The sequence below is a fragment of the Capricornis sumatraensis genome, chromosome 13 (genome assembly GCF_032405125.1).
Source record: "Capricornis sumatraensis isolate serow.1 chromosome 13, serow.2, whole genome shotgun sequence".
NCBI classification, from domain to species: domain Eukaryota; kingdom Metazoa; phylum Chordata; class Mammalia; order Artiodactyla; family Bovidae; genus Capricornis; species Capricornis sumatraensis.
This window is the reverse complement of record NC_091081.1, coordinates 75,587,411-75,604,415: the sequence shown is the minus strand read 5'-3', so window position 1 is coordinate 75,604,415 and position 17,005 is coordinate 75,587,411. Positions and strand designations below refer to the sequence as shown.

The following is a 17,005-nucleotide window of genomic DNA, read 5'->3' as shown; positions in this document are numbered from 1 at the left end:
TAACCAGAGCAAAAAAAATCTGTAATTCCTTTGTAGATATAGACTAATCTCTGCCTGTTCAAGGCTAGTGGCAGATTACCAAATGACCTCAAATAATAATGTTGCTTGGAGAAAGAGCCATGGAAACTCAAGGTTGGACAGACTTTAAATAGCATTTCGTCCTGGCGCCCATACAATCCCTTAATCCTCTCTCTTTTGTTCAGTCTGTGCTTGAAGCACAAGCGATGGGTTGATTCCGTTTTCATCTAGGCCATTTCATCTTTTTGACTAGCAGGAGAGAGTTCTTGCATAGGTTGAGCTGAAATCTGCCTCTCTGTGATGTCTTGTTCTCCGTCTTTCTCACATCCCTTGTCCGAATCTTTGAGAAAAGGCTCGCCTGCCAGCTTGCAGCACAGAGTCCTCCCTGTAATGTGACCTGTCAGGCACCTCTTAGTAACCCATGTCATGCTCCTCTCCCTGGTGCAGGACCTGATGCAATGTACTGCGTTTGCAACCGCAGATGAGTATCATCTTGGAAGCCTCTCTCAAGATCTGACGTCCCATGGATACATCGAAGTGACCAGCTTGCCTCGAGGTACATCTTGAACCAGGGGCCAAGTATGTTAAAATGTATTAGAAAATAATTTTCCTATGATAACTGTCTGAAATATACATTTGTTTAGGTTTCATTTTCAGTTTAAACAACTGTATCATAAAAGGGGTGTTAAATCTCTTTATGCAGATGACAGAGATTAAAATCAGTATGGTTTATTCAGCTTGCTTTATAGGATCATTATTTGGGATGATCAAAGGCCATGCCACTTTATTTCTGTCACATTTAAAAGTTATCAGTATTATAGAAGAACCATAAAATTGATAGAAATATTTAAAACTAACAGAATTAGTTAAAAGATAAACACAATGTTTAAAAGGAGAATTAAACTGAGGGTTGTAGGGTAGTGTGAGGAACACTTCTTGAGAAATACATGAAAAAATAAGTGACTTGGAACACTTAGAAGATTCATGAATTGACCTCAAAGTAGCAAAAATAGTAGGTGGAAAACCTCGCTGCTACAGAGAAAAATTTTGAAAGTCACTGACCGTGTAAGAAACAGTTGAAATGTCATTGTGCTTTTTGGCCTTGATGATCTGACCAGACTATTTGGTGGCAGAAGGAAATATAATTGACTTAGGAAAACAGCTGTGTCCAGGGCCCCCAAGATGAAAACTTGCCCTGGGGTCTTCTTGGCTGATTGCAGAGGCTGTCAGCAGTGTGGTCGCATGCATCACAGACGTGGCTTCTCACACCATGCTACTGCCCTGGACCTTGCCTGTTTCATTTATGGTGGTCTCCACTGTACGTGTGAACCTTGCCCTCCATCCATCGATGTAGTATCAGTACTCAGGGAAGTGTGAGTGCACCAAAGTTTAGGATTTGGTCTCTACCTGAATCCTCCATCCCCTGACCTCTATCAGGAACTCTAATGAGGAGCCTAAATTTAGGCTAAGAAATTTTACAGTAATTTGCATATTAATATTAGTATGTTTATTAATTGATAGATTGATGTGTTATGTATCATTTATGATAGAATATTTATAATAAATACTACTAAAATAATACACAAAGTAACTATTGGTGAATATTTATATATGTATATGTTTAATATGTTAAAATATTTTAATAGCTACCGATGACTGCTGCGGTAGTTCTCATGATTGACTTTGAAATTAGATGTTTTAAAATGGCAGGTATCTTTGTCTCTGTGTGTTTTCTATTTTCCACACTTTCTACAATATAATTTAAAATTCAGCAGAATGAGCAGTTTGAGAATATTAAAACTATATTATTAATAAAATTATAGTTAAAGGAAGAGAATGTATTAATTGCTCAACTTTTATTTTAAATTATTTATAAAAAGCTTAATTCTTTTTAAATTGAAGTACAGTTGATTTTCAGTGTGTTAATTTCAGCTGTAGAGCAAAGTGATTCCATTTTATATTCTTTTTCTATTATGGTTTATCTTAGGATATTGGACATAGTTCCCTGTGTTATTTAGTAGGACCTTGTTCTTTATTCCTTCTCTATAGAATAGTTTGCATCTGCTAACCCCAGGCTCCCAATCCATCCCTTCTTCACCCCGCTCCCAAGTTCTTGAACCATAGTCATACTGAAGCTGAGACTTTAATAATTATCAACTGGACTAGTGATTACTGAATCAAAATGGGCAAGAATGAGTTTTAAATAGCTCTAATAATAGTGTCACAGGTTGTTGAATGTTTTGTTCAAGTAATTTCCTGTGGTCTTCTCATTTTATCATGTTAAATACTTTCAGAAACCTTAGTAGAAAGTGTGACTGTGTTGCAGAGCACTTCATGGTGTGTGAAGAAATGATCACCAGCACTTTGTTAAAGGTGACCCTTAAACCTTGTGTCACCTTGTGACATAGCTTTTTGCTCTTTTATCACAGATGCAGCAAACATTCTGGTGATGGGTGTGGAAAATTCTGCAAAAGAAGGTGATCCTGGTACAATATTCTTCTTCAGGTAAGACAGGAGAGCAACCGCAGTGGGAGGTGGGCTGTGTGGCCAGGTAATGTGGTCCTTAAAGATGCAGGTATACCTCGTCTCTTAGCAGTAAATGTGTTCAGGATTTGTGATTAAAATTTATCCTTTGGCTGTTACTTGAATAGGAGAGTTTGTTAGTTTTAGGCATCTGCTGGTAAATCCTCTTATAAAGAATTCCACCCGCCTGCCCCAGGGAAGATATCAGGGATTTTTCATTCCTTGTGTTCTAAGTTAACTTTAAGCACTGTGTCATCTTTGTATCATCTGTGCAAGTCATTTATACCATGCATGATTCATGACAGCAAAGGGCGCACTTAACATGTGATCAGAAGAGAGTCTTGGACAAGGCTGAAGTCAGGAACCACTGTTGGAAAAAATGGGGCTCTGCAGGATGCAGGGATTGAGGGAACCGATGGCTTTCCCCACATCTGGCCTGCCTGAGAGCAAGAGGCTGAAGGAGGCTCAGGTTGTCGTCATCAACAGAGGCCCACTTGGGTAACTTGGAGTGTGCTTATCTTTATATATAAATCTGGGTTTTCACTTACTGAGAACATGTAAGTATGGTATTTCCCATTCAGCTTCAGGGCCCCTTCTCAGGTATACATGCTACCTGCCCTGCTGTCTTTTCTTCCTTGCCATTTTCTTGCTTTTCTTTCTTCTCCCTCTGAAACTCTTCAGCTAAAGTTTTAGACCACCTTACCTCTCCAGAGACTTCAGCCTGGGACCCTGCCTCACATACATGCATTCCTTTTCTCTAAAGGTTGTTTTAACACCAAATACTCTGGAGCAGCTGAGTAGGCATGGTGATGATGGTAGAAACCATTTGAAATCATCTAATGTTACCCTCACAACACTGGAAGAGGGCCTTTCCCCACCCCACCCCACCCCCCACCTTGCAGCCGAAGAAACCAAGGGTCAGAGGGATTGAAGTGAATTACCCACAGTCAAAGGACTGATAGGTGGCGGGACAGAAATACATGGAGCATCCATAAGAATACAGACTTTGGTGAAGTTTCTATGGTCTTAGTTCTTACAATTGCTGATAACTGGCAGCCCTGTCTTTGTGTCTGTGGATGATTCATAATCAGGTTCAGCATTTAGTCTGAGTAGAATCAGGTCCCTCTTGACTCGAGTGAGGAATTTGGATTTCTGAAGTCCCCTAGATCAGCACCATCCAGTAGAAATACAATGCAGGCCACAAGTGCAAGCCACGTACGTAATGATACATTGTTTAATAGCCACATCTTTAATTTAAAAAAAAAAGATGAGTTTAATTTTGAATAGCACTAATAAGAGCATCATATATTACCTAAAATTAATTTTACTGGTGCATTTTATATAATCCAGCATATCGAAACTATTTTCATTTCTACATGTAACCAGTCCACAATTGATGAGATTTATATTCTCCTTTTCTTCCTAAGTGTTTTCCACTCACCGCAGCTCTCAGTTTGGACCAGGCCTGTTTCGGGTGCCTGTTAGTTACACGCAGTCACACAGGGCTTGAGCCCCATACTGTGCAGTTCCTGCGACCCCTCGTCTGCCTGGAGGTGCTTCTCTGAGCTAGTGCTCTGGTTGCTTCAATACCTTCTCCAGTCAGCGTCCTGAGACCCTACCCTGGCCTTCTGCCACAGCTCACTCACTGCCTGGTCTCACTGCCTGTCTTCTTACCCCACCACCTGTCTGTCTGTCTGTCTGTAGGCAGGATAATTTGACAGTAGGTGATTCTGATCACTAAACTACCCTGCTTAAAATTCCACAGAATGTGACCAAACTCCTGATCACAGCACGAAGTTCCTTCCAGGATTGTCTCTTGCCAGCTTTGACCCGAGTGCCCCCTACCCGCCCTCAACCACAGCCACTCACACTGCTACCTCTTTATTCTGCAACTTCGCATGCCTGCCTCACACCTTCTCCCGGAGCTGGGGTGTTTCCTCTGCCGTCTCTCCTCCTCTCATTTTCTCATTTGGCTTTGCTAGTCGTGTACAAACGGTGTCCCTCCAGTGTGCACCCACGTAGATCCTGTGTAACTCGTAGAACTCAGATTGCCAAGAATTTGGCCAAGGAGTTCTTTTTATTGGGTTGGCCAAGAAGTTCTTTGGGGTTTTTCCGTAAGATGTTACTGATGTATATGTCTGGCCAAGTCCCTTTGCTGTCCACCTGAAACTATCCCAGCATTGTCTGTTAATCGGCTATACCCCAATACAAAATAAAGAATTTAGAATTTTTTTAAAAATTTGAATCAAGTTATGAAACAACCTAGATATGTGAAATAATGTAGTATTACAATAATACTTACTCTGCAAACCACTTGAGAAATCCATGAATTTTTGAGGGGTCAAGTTTTTTAATCAAAAGTTCAAAAAATAGCTTTTGTTTATCATATCCATTCAGAGGTCATCATGTCAAATCCATCATAAATCATATTTTTTTAGATTGCATTCTAGGTACATTCTAGAAGCTACCTAAAGCGTGGCTCTGTGTGTGGCCCTGAAGAATGTATTCCACCCTTAACTAAGTTTATTCTTTTAAATCAGGGAAGGAGCTGCTGTGTTCTGGAATGTGAAAGACCAAACTGTAAGTATAAATAAAGTGCAAAAGTATTAAAACTTAGTTTTCTGAGAATAAATTATTAATTAGCCTTCAATAACCTGAGCCATTGGATGATAAAATGACAGGTAGTCTTCAGTTTCTTTGCTCAGCGTTACGTGATGTTGATCCTAACACTGTCATCTTCCAAAATTGTCATTTTGACTACAGGTTGCCTACATTTTCTATTCTCTGGGCACACACTGATTTGTGGGGAATCAGAAGAATCCTAGCTACACTGCAGATAGAAGTGTACTTCTCACATGATAGCCTACAAGTGAGTAGTGTTCACACAGTTAACTGGAAGCTGGCTGCCCTGAGTTTTATTATAGATCAAGATCAAGTTTTCTAGAACATTTTCACTCACTGGAATTCACTTCTTTAATATCCCAATCAGGATTTGTTTAATAAAGCCCTTTCAGGGGCAGTTTGGTAATACACATCAAAACTTTATATTTAACTCAGCATTTTACATCTAGAAAGTTATCCAAAGAAAATAATCATATTATAGGTGATGAATGCTATATGGAAATGTTCAACACATTATTTACAATAGCAAAAATGAGAAATAACCAAAACACATAATAAGAGAAAGCTTGTTAAGTAGATCTGTAGAATAAAATCTACTGTCCATCGGGTAGAGTCTAGCGCTTAAAAGTCATGTGGGGAAAAAAGCCTGTTTCTGAGGATTGCCTGGTGGGCTTCCCTGGTGGCTCAGATGGTAAAGAATCCACCTGAAATGCGGGAGACCTGAGTTCAATCCCTGAGTTGGGAAGAGCCCCTGGAAGAGGGCATGGTAACCCACTCCTATATTCTTGCCTGGAGAATTCCCATGGACAGAGGAGCCTGGCGGGCTACAGTCCGTGGGGTCTCAAAGAGCTGGACAAGATTGAGCGACTAAGCACAGCGTAGCACATGATACAGTTAAATTAAAATAGCAGGTTACAAGCTAGAACCGATACAACACCAGAGCTGTACTAAAAGTGTGCTTCATACAATCCCAGCTGTACTAAAAGGAGGTACCCACCACAATAGGGGGTGGGAAGAAAGAGACTGCAGAGTGGTTTCCTGGAGAAAAGGAAGCAGAGACGAGCAATAGATGGAAGAAAAATGTAACCCAAATTGGCTATTTGAAGTTGCAAAGATGTAAAAGGCTGACAGTACTCAGTAATTTTTTAAGAATGCTTTCGTAAATCTTTGGATTCTAAAATTGGAAATCCCGCCTGCCACAACTAAAAAGAGAGATTCCACATGCTGTAACTGTCGATCCCGTGTGCCGCAGTGAAGAGTGGACATCCTGCGTGCCACAGTTGCAAGTGTGTGTGTCTTTTGATCTAACAAATCCTGAAGAAATATTTCCACAGGCCCTGAAGATACATGCATCAGGCTGGTGCATGTGACACTGTGTTAGTGGAGAGGAGCAAAAAGTCCCCCATGAATGGACATTTAGAATGGTTAAATCAGTTGTGGTTCCTCCGTTCAGGATATAGCATCGAAAATGTATGTACAGTACCATCCCATTTATATAAAAAGCAAACTAAACATACATATGTTTACATGTAGGGGGGATGTCTGGAAGGATATGCACCAAGTTTAATTAGGATTACCTTCGGGGATTAGGAATGCAGGAGAATAGAGAGATTATCACTTTCTATAACTCTGTGTTGTTTAAATTTTTACAGGTGTTTTACTTAAACATTTTGTGTGTGTGTGACAGTTTAAAGAAAACAATCCATAATGTTGCTGTGGTTTCCTCTGGGCTATGGGAGAATGGTTGTTTCTGTTTTCCTCTTTAAGGTCCCCTGTGTTTTCCAAATGTAACAACAAATGGATGTATCCTTCCAGTTAGTTTAGCGTCACTGTGAGTTTGCCTTTTCCTTAAAACCTGAAGAACAAAACAAACATCATTAAATGTAATTTTTAAAAAAAATGTAATTTTTAAAATGTTATAACCATCACTGAGGGGGTCAGGATAATTTCAGGTTAATCTTCCTTTTCTTCTAGATGAAGCAGGTGATGCAAGTTCTAGAAAAACATGAAATTCAGCCCTATGAAATTGCATTGGTTCACTGGGAAAATGAAGAGCTTAACTACACAAAAACAGAGTAAGCACCTTTTTATCAAATTTACAAAACAGGCACTTGAAATCCGTAGGGAAGGCTGTAGAGAAGATCAAGTCTTTATGAATTTGGAGACAAATTTTGAGGAAAAAAGCTATTAATACAAACAGAAAGCCAAAGCAATTAATATTAGTGGACAGACAATTTTTTAACTTCTCAAGCTACCCATGAATTAAAACAAGTAGATAGTATAACCCCAAAATAATGTTTCCTAAATAGCCGAAATCAGTAAAAAGTAGTGTGCCTTTGTCAGAATGAACCTGTCAAATTATTCTAGTAACGTTTTTTTCTTAAGTAAATTCTTTTTGCTTTTTTCCTGTTGATTTTGAGTATTAAAAAGTATTAAGTATAATGAAGGGATGCTATAAGGGAACCACTCACAGGAATGGAGGTGCCTGTAAGAAGTGGGGGCCTGCTATACCTGCTTAGGTCAAAGCTATGGGGAGACAGCATCCTGGCTGGTTTTCCTGTCCCAGCAAGGGCACAGAAATCAGGAGAGATGTTAGGGTGGAGAGAGCAAGCAGTGGGAACAGGATTAAAAGGTCTTTATTCTCAAGGAGGTACCTACCTGGTGGAATGTGAGAGTGGGGGCCGGAAAGTCTTGGTGCTGAGAAAGGAAGTGACGCTATCAGAGCTTTAGGGAAATCTGGAAGAGACACCAGCTATAGAAAGAGGAGATGGGCTAAGAGCCCAGTGCCAGCTGCCAACGATGAGCTTTCCTATATCATTTAATCTGACACAGTCGCCGGGATTGCGGCGAACTAGCTTTCGGGTGAGCTTCAGAGACGCTAGGCACCTGAGTCATGAGTGAGGACCCAGGCCCACGGTGGGTGCAGAAGAAAGCGATGGTGTGAGCCGGGGACATGACAGATGAGGAGCCAGTAGAATTGTTGCTCATTTTATTCGTGGCCTTGTGGTCACGTTTTCCATCAGTTCCCCTCCCGTAGTCTGCCTCCAGACCGCACTGTGACTTACTAGGCATTGTCCCCCACCGACCTGTAGGTGTGCACACACGCACACCCATCTCACAGTCTCTAGAGATTCAAGTCCTTGACTCAGTCCTGGAGCCAGAGATTTGGTTTCATCAGAAGAGACCATCCTCGCCTCCACCAACGCGGTGAGGGTGTGAGTCCTGCCTGTGACCCAGGTGCCTCTGTCTCTGTGTGGGCCGAGCTCCTTCATAAGCATCTCAGCAGCCCTGTCCTCTTTGTCGAGTCTTGTTTCTCCCCAACCTGAGGCTGTTAGAGCGGATTCTGCCCCCTCCCTCCCTCCTCATCCAGCTCCCTTTGTCCATCTCTTCTGGTCTCACATCTGTCGTGAAGGTTTAGCCTGTCCCTTTCCTCTTTGCTTATGATGCTTATATCCCCAAATTCCCTTCCTTCGCTACCTCCCCAGTCATTCCAGAATTGTCTACATATACATCTTAATTTTTCATAACTTCCCAGTCTCCCTCTGCATCCCCGCCACAGTACCATCATTTTAGATCATACTGTGTGTAGTTATATATTCAGCATTTCTTCACTTAGCAAACTATTGGAACCATTTTCCCTTTTCTACTAAATATCCTTTCAAAACACGCTTGTTTACTTTTGTGCCGAATCCCTGTAGATGAACCATTCTCCTTGCACACTCAGTTTCTTTCCTGATTTCTTACTATTAAACATTTGACCATAAAAAGTTTTCTGTACACAGATCTTTCTTTGCATCTTTCATTGTTTCCTTAGGATAAATTCCTAGAAGTGGAATTACTTGGATCATAGGGTATGAAAACATTTGTGAAACTCTTGATACAAGTTGCCAAAATGACCTCTAGAAAGATTATAAGGTGACTTTTTCAGAAGAGAGAAAGTACTTTTCAAGATTTAGAAAATGCTTTTTCTTTTTTCCTTAGGGGGCAGTCAAAACTTCACAGAGGGGAAATCCGGTTAAATTCAGAGCTGGATTTAGATGACGCCATTCTAGAGAAATTTGCTTTCTCAAATGCCCTTTGCCTCTCAGGTATGTTACTGCTACTTATCAGAGAAGGTATCACATAGTGTTCATTTCATCCAGGAAGTTAAAGGATTTAGTAGACTTTGTCGTATTTTCAGAGTACTTCAGCAAAGCCTTATAATTCCTTCTTTTTTTATTCCAAAAGAATATATATATAGTATAGAGTATAAAATACAGTATCCATGCTACAGTTAATTGTATACAGTTAATTAATTGCTACAGTTAATTGTATTGATAACGCTTACCTGTCCAAGAATACTTTTATATTATTTTGTTGCTGTTGTTATCATCACTCCCTTTGTTCTCTCTGCTTCTGTCTGAGATTGATGGTCTTAGGCTGTCTCTAATCCAGGCTAAGAAAGCTCAGCCTTGTGTGATTGGGCACAGGCCTCTTTGTAGAAAAGTACACCCTGGTTTTTCACAATAATGGGACAGAGGGTCACAGTGGCTCTGTTTTTCCGGATAGATCCATACACCTGTATGAAACTGCGGAAGTTCTCCAAGAAAGGTTCCTGCCACTAGTCTATACCAGGCTGTTCGGATGGCCTGTGCATACCAGCCAGGAGGCTTTGGGACTTCTGAGCTGTACCTGCTGCCCGGAGGAGAGGAAGGGAAGGCTAGGAGAGTTTGGTTCCTGCCCCAGCTACAGAGCCACCCTTCATTCCAGGGCGTAGCTCTTCCTCTGAGATGTAGTATGAGAAAATCAGGGATTTTACCCAGAGTAGCTTTGATCTGCCAGCAGAGCTTGGAAACTGACTCACTGTCTTCTAGCTTTTTCTACATAGTGCCCTCTTCTGTAATACAATAAGTAACTGTTCTAAAATGTCCGTTTCATATTTTTTGGACATCTGCTTCTTAAACTGTTGTTAAATGGCAGTGAAGGTACTTGCAGTTTTGCATTTTGTAGAAATGTGATGATAAATGTTCCATCGTTAATCTTTTTTCTCTAGTGAAACTTGCTATCTGGGAAGCATCACTGGATAAATTTGTTGAATCTATTCAGTCGATTCCAGAGGTATTATACTAATTTTATGCTTGTTTTTGAAGATTGAGTTCTATTGGGGAAAAATACAAATTTCACACTATAATGATGAATTTAGAAGTACAACAAACTAGTAATGAGTGGTAAGAAAGCTACACTGAATTTAAGCAGGAAAAAAAATCCAGTTACATATAAAATGATAAAGTAAGAAACCTTTTAAAATTTAAAATTCAAATTTTGTGTGTTTATGACTCCATGGACTTGTTGCCCACCAGGCTCCTCGATCTGAGAAATTTTTCAGGCAAGAATACTTGAGCGGGTAGCCCGATTTCCTCCTCCAGAGGATCTTCCCAACCCAGGAATCAAACCTGTGTCTCCTGAATTAGCAGGCAGATTCTTCATCACTGAGCCACCTGGGAAGCCAAAATTCAAATTAGCTTTCTCTAATGGTATAATATTTTTAATGTAACTGAACTGAAAGGAAATAAAATGAAATGTTTCCTGTCAAGGAAATTGTGACCACTTTTCTCGATTAAAGAAACAAATGTTTTGACAAGTTCTGAGAAAAGTAGTAGCATGAAAAATGCATCTATAGTTATATCAGAATTTCAAACTACATATGTTAAAAATCATGCCTACTGTAATTAACTTTGTTTTTACTATGGAGGAATAGTCATACTTGGGAAAAGAGCCCCTGGTTTCTCAATAAGAGATTAGGAATGTACATCATAGAACATGCTAGTGAGAAGGGACACGTGTGTATGTATGTATCTATTTCTCTCCCTCCCAAATAGGCTTTAAAAGCTGGGAAGAAAGTGAAACTATCTCATGAAGAAGTTATGCAGAAAATGGGTGAACTCTTTGCCCTAAGGTAAAATTTTCTCTGTAAGTGATACACTTCGTATATTTAACAATCAGCAGAAAATATCCCTGTATAGTAAAGAGCAAGCATTTGTACCTTCATGGGAATTGCAGCTGTTTTTATTTCATTTGTTATAAGCATGAACAACTCTGACCCATTAGAAGCAGCTGGGCTGTGTTAGGACTTTACTGGAAGAAATTCTGCCTGTGCAAGAGAGACCACAATTAATCTACAATAAACCGCCGTTGGAGAGCACAGTAGGTGTTCTCCGGAGGTGGAAAGACACATTCTAGAATTTGAACAATGGGAATTCTCAGTACAAGTCTGTCACTGCATCATAACTCTAAATAGACCTAATTGCTACAGAAAAGTGATGTATCATCTTTCGCTGACTCTGAGACACCATAAGATGCCATAGGAAAGTGAAAATGCTACCAGCTAGCATATGAGACAATGCTTTTTTACCACAATTTTACTTTTGCGCTTCCTGAAATAGCTCTTTTAGTCTTATTTAGATGTAGATTTATCACATTTTGTGTATTCCCAGGCATACATAAAAAGGAAAACATGAGAGAAGTAAGTTGTCTGAGGCAATGACAGCTGAGTCACACTTGCCACCTGTAAGACATCATCACTTTTAAAGATGCCTCTGTTTTCAGAGATGTTAAAAATGGGAAGAACAGTGTCTTAAAACTGATGAAGTACAATAGTGCATCATTTAAAATTAAGTTAAATTAAAAGGCCTTCAGTTTATTTTATTCTTGTTTTCCCAGGATTTATGGAGTGAAACATCCTGAATCTTGGTGTTTTTCTCACTAGGCAGCATTCTTGGTGCTTCAGCCCTTCCATGTGTGGGATGAGTGACTGGGGTTTGTTGTCAGTAGTATACCTAAGGGTTGTAGTTCCACATTTTCCTTAGATATTAAAACTTGGCCTGGCGAGGAGAAGTGGGCCAGCGTTCCATCACCCATGCCTTCCTCATAGCTCAGGGACCCCAACTCAGGACACCAACAAAAATAAAAACCCTATGTCAGGAGCATCCTGCAGCCCATCTAAAGCCTCGAGCTTCCTAAGAAGTGGGATACAGAGACTTCTCTCTCCTCTGCTCTTAATGATGTGAGTAGAATTCCATATAGTGAATTACTATATCAAAACTCAGAAATTAGGACTAAATATGTTTAGGTTTGTGAATAGTTTCTATAGAGCCTTACTGTTCTTATCCTAAGTTTTCTTCTTTTTACAATAGGAGTGCTTATGTGTTATTCAAAGGAATATGGTGAGTCTGTAAAGAGATATAGTAGAAATGTGGCAGGTTATATCGGGTGAGAAATTAAGTCATAAATTACAGATGTGGTCTAATCCCACTTGTAGACAAACAGCATAAATATTCATATGCCTCTTGATGTGTATACATACTACCAGACATGTAGGTGTGTGTGCACATGTGTGCAAACAAGCAGATCCTGAAGGACAACAGCAGGGTGTTGTGGTGTTAGGGTAAAGGGCCTCCCAGGGTTTTCTGAGTTCTTCTCCAGGGTTTTTCTTTTTTACAGTGAAAAACTATTTATGTGTTACTTCTACAATGTAAATTTTCTTTTAAAAACAAGCTCAGGCTTCATATGTAAAAGGGTAGAAAGAGAGAGAATTTGCTTATCCAGTGTTTGATCAAACACTGGAAGGATACTGAGGAAACCAGTAGTCATGTGAATACCTATCCACACACACCCATGCGTGCATGTGTCACAAACTTGAATGAAAAAAGAAGCTTCAAACTTTTTTACATTGGGTTTTCTTTTATCTGCTTCATAACTGTCAGTGTAAATATTGAATTAATTTGGTTGCAGATGAAATTTTTTTATTTACATGTTTCTCAGAAGTATTGTAAGAATCAGCATTCAAAACTTTTTATAACATGCCATACAAATAAGAAATTAAACATATTTACAAAACAGAAATAAATTCACAGACATAGAAAACTTGTGGTTACCAGTGGGGATGGGGGAGATAAATTAGGAGTTTGGGATTAACATATGCACACTGCTGTATATAAAATAGGGAAACAACAAGCTCCCACTGTGTAGCATAGGAACTATACTCAATATCTTGTAATAACCTATAATGGAAAAGAACTGAAAGAGAATATATATATATATATAGAGAGAGAGAGAGAGAGAGAGATCTATGTATGTATAATTGAATCACTGCTGTACACTTAAAACTAACAACATTGTAAATTAACTACACTCCAATCAATGAATAAATACCTTCAAAAAAGAAAATAGAGACCATGATTTTTTAATTCAAGATACAAATTAAAAGTTATGATTTTCCTTTTTTTAAGACACCGTATAAACTTGAGTTCAGACTTCTTGATCGCTCCTGATTTCTACTGGGACAGAGAAAATCTGGAAGAACTTTATGATAAAACTTGTCGGTTCCTCAGCATTGCTCGTAGAGTTAAGGTATGTATTTTGTACTTCTACTGAGAGAAAAAGACACAGTGTCACCTCTAAGTTGTATGACAGTGTGAAGAGAATTTTTTAATTAAGTAAACATGTCTAATTGCTTTTGAAGAAATGTCTCTTTTGACTTCTGGACAGATCTCTAGATTTCCCACTCTCCTGTGTACAGACAGTTTTCAGCTTTCACGTCAAAAGGATATTCTGAATTTTAACTCTAGAGGCTCAGTAAGATTGGTGAGAGTCTGGAGGCCTAGTAATCCAGTAGGAGGTTTCTCATCAAGTTTCAAGCAAGAGTTTGTGAGGTGCAGAACTTTACTGGCAACAGCGAGAATAAGAACGAAACTTTTTTAAAAGAATCCTTTAAGACAGATGAAGTGGTCGGTGTGGGGAGGCCAGGGAGAGAGAAGAGTAAGGATGACTGGTGTTTGCTGTGGGCAACAGGTAGAAAGATGGCAGACGTAGAAAGGTTGGGGGGAGGAGGAGGAGCCACGTTTGAGATATGTGGAGAGTACAGTGGCAAGAGAACAGCCAGTTAGAACTGTTTCAGGAGCATTTAGAAGCATGGGAGCAAAGTTGAGAGAGGCAGCTGATGGAATGATGGACATGGGTGGAGGTGGTCATGATGGAGGTAAGCCCCACGGGGGTGGAGAGTAGGAAACACACTGGACGTTGGTGTCATGTGCGCACGTAGTTCTGCGACATTTAATCACGTGTAGATCCAGGTAACCACAAGGTCTGGATACAGGTCTGTCCTGTGACCACAAAGATCTGCCTTGTCTCCTTATAGTAACACCACCGTCCCTCGCCCACCATTCCTAACCCTGGGCAGTGACTAATCTATTCCCCAGCTCTGTAATTTTGTCATTTGGGGATTGTTATATAAATAGAACCTTACTGTGTGTCTTCTAAAATGGGCTTTTTTCAATGAGTATAACACCCTTGAGATCCCTCCAAGTCATTGTCTATATCAAGCCCTGCCTTCCTATGAGCTACCTAGACATTTGGAGGGGATTACATTTTGATTCATCTGTATCATTTTTTAGTATGTCTCTCTGCATAGATATTTGGTGGTTGCTCTAGGTAATCCATTATGCATACTTTTATCACAATCCACTCTTTTTGACATTTCGCCAGATTAAATCAAGTAGGGAAACTGTACGACATGTATATCCCTCTACTCTCCACTTTGAGAACTTCATCAATGTTTCAGTTTTTGCTTTGACCACCAGCATAATTCAGAAGACTCAAGAGGAGAAGGAAATTCTCTCATATTTACCCATGTTTTGTTCTTTCCTTTGTTCTTTTTTTTTTCTTCAGTGAGTTCTAAGATTTCTTTTTCTATTGTTTGCTCTCTATTCCAAGAACATTCTTTAGCCATTCTTTCAGGGTAAGTCTGCAAAAGCATAGTCTCTTCAGTTTTTCTTCATCTCAGAATATCTAGACTTCCCCTTCATTCCTGGAGGATCTTTTTTTCCCTAGATGAAGGATTCCAAGTGACAATTCTTTTCTTTCAACACCTAAAAATTCCTGTCCCACTTTCTTCTGGCCTTCATGGTTTCAGAAATCTGTTCTATCTCTGGTAATCTCAAATCTTTAGTTATACGCCAATGAGTCTTTGAGGCGCTCTTCTCTTTTTTCCTAATCTTTTCAACAAATGGTGCTAGAACAATTGGATAGCCATGTTAAAAAAAAAAATGAGCCCTAGTCTTTCTTTATACCATTTCTAAATGAATTAGAGACTTTTAAATATAAAAGGTAAAATTATAAAAGCTCAGGAAGAAAATACAGGGAAAAAGGCCTCATGACCTTGGGGAAGGCAAAAATTTGTTAGGACAAAAAAAAAAATCATGAACCTTAAAGAATTTGATAAGTTGAACTTCATCAAAACTAAAACTACTGGTCTTTGAAAGACACTCTTTAGAATATGAAGGGCAGAGGCTTCCCTGGTGGGCCAGTGGCTAAAACTCCATGCTGCCCATGCGGGGGTCTGGGTTGGATCCCTGGTCAAGGAACTTGATTCCACATGCTACAACTAAGAGTTTGCACGCTGCAGCTGAAAGTCCCTCTTGCCTCAATGAAGACTGATAATCCCGCATGCCCCAGCTAAGTCCAGGTGCAGCCAAATAAATATTTTTTAATTAAAAAAATAAATATGAAAAGGCAGATCACAGATATATTGAGAATATTTCCTCCCACAGGTTGGAAGGAAATATTCTCTACATATAAGCTGACAAAAGACTGGTCTGGAATTCTTTCCGCTCAAAAAGACAACTTGGGTTTTCAAATGGGCAAAAAGATTGGACATCTCAAAATATGTGAACGGTCAAGTGAGTGTGAGAAGATGCTCAGTGTTATTGTCTGTCAGGGAAGTGCAAACTAAATGTCCAGTGCGCTGTCACTAGACACACATTAGGATGACTGCAATTAAAAGGACTGACAATCCCACGTGTCAGGAGGGATGTGGAGCAAATGGAAGTTTCATACGTGACTTGAGAGAATATACATTGGTACAACCGCTTTCCAGAACAGCCCGGCAGTTCCTCAGAAATTTAATTGTGTTACTGTATGATCCAATGATTCGATCCTGAGTATTTACTCACGAGAAATGAAAACATACGTGCTCACATTGATTTGTACCTGCATCTTCATAGCAGCTTTAGTCATAAAAGCCAAAAACTGAAAACAGTGAAACGGCCACTAATAGGTGAATGGATAAAGCAACTGTGGGGTAGCCATACAATGGAATACCACTCAGCAGTAAAAAACAGTTACCGATCCATGCAATAGCATGGATGAATATCAGGATCATTATGCTGAGTGAGAAGAATCTAGACACAGCAGAATACATGCTACTATATTTATAGGAAATTCTAGAAAGACCAACTTGTAGTTACAGAAAATAGACCAGTGGTTCCCTGGAGCCGTAGATTTCAAAGGGGCACAGGGATTTGGGGTGATGGCAATGTCACTTCAGTACTTCCATGGTTGTATATCTGTCAGAAGTCTTCAAACTGTATATTCTTAGAATAGAGACATTATTGTATGTAAATTATGCCTCAAGGAAAATTTGGAAATAAAGCCTCTTTTGAGAATTCTTTAATGACATTAAACAAAAGCATCAACCTTGCTGAGCAGCGGTACTTACTGGGGACGAATTTGAAAGTGCTCAAGAGTTACGGCTCTTAGATGTCTCCCCTTGTCCTCTTGGAATGAAGATGTTTGGTGGAACCCTGACTGTTGGGATGAAGTGTACAGATTATTGCCACCAAGCAAATGTAGACCTTTTCTGGTAACCAGCCTGTAGTGCTGAGTTGGGTTAGTAACAGTTGCTGAGCAATAACTAAGATAAACCAGCTGCATGGCAAGTGTGAACCCAGCCCTTCATTCTGTTTCCTTCCTCACATCGTGGCATCCTTTGATATTGATCCCTGCGGTGTCCTTCGCATGTCCCTTG

General features: G+C 39.8%; 1 protein-coding gene across 2 annotated transcripts in view; it reads left to right on the top strand.

Moving 5' to 3' along the window:
• RMND1 (required for meiotic nuclear division 1 homolog) overlaps positions 1–17,005 on the top strand; it is a 33,495-nt gene that overhangs the window by 11,701 nt on the left and 4,789 nt on the right. For both annotated transcript variants that reach the window (XM_068985209.1, XM_068985210.1), the window contains exons 3-10: positions 466–574; positions 2,448–2,523; positions 5,082–5,121; positions 7,138–7,238; positions 9,145–9,251; positions 10,196–10,260; positions 11,022–11,098; positions 13,431–13,551. In XM_068985209.1, coding sequence (XP_068841310.1) covers positions 466–574; positions 2,448–2,523; positions 5,082–5,121; positions 7,138–7,238; positions 9,145–9,251; positions 10,196–10,260; positions 11,022–11,098; positions 13,431–13,551 — 696 coding nt within the window. The remainder of the gene's footprint in view (positions 1–465; positions 575–2,447; positions 2,524–5,081; positions 5,122–7,137; positions 7,239–9,144; positions 9,252–10,195; positions 10,261–11,021; positions 11,099–13,430; positions 13,552–17,005) is intronic.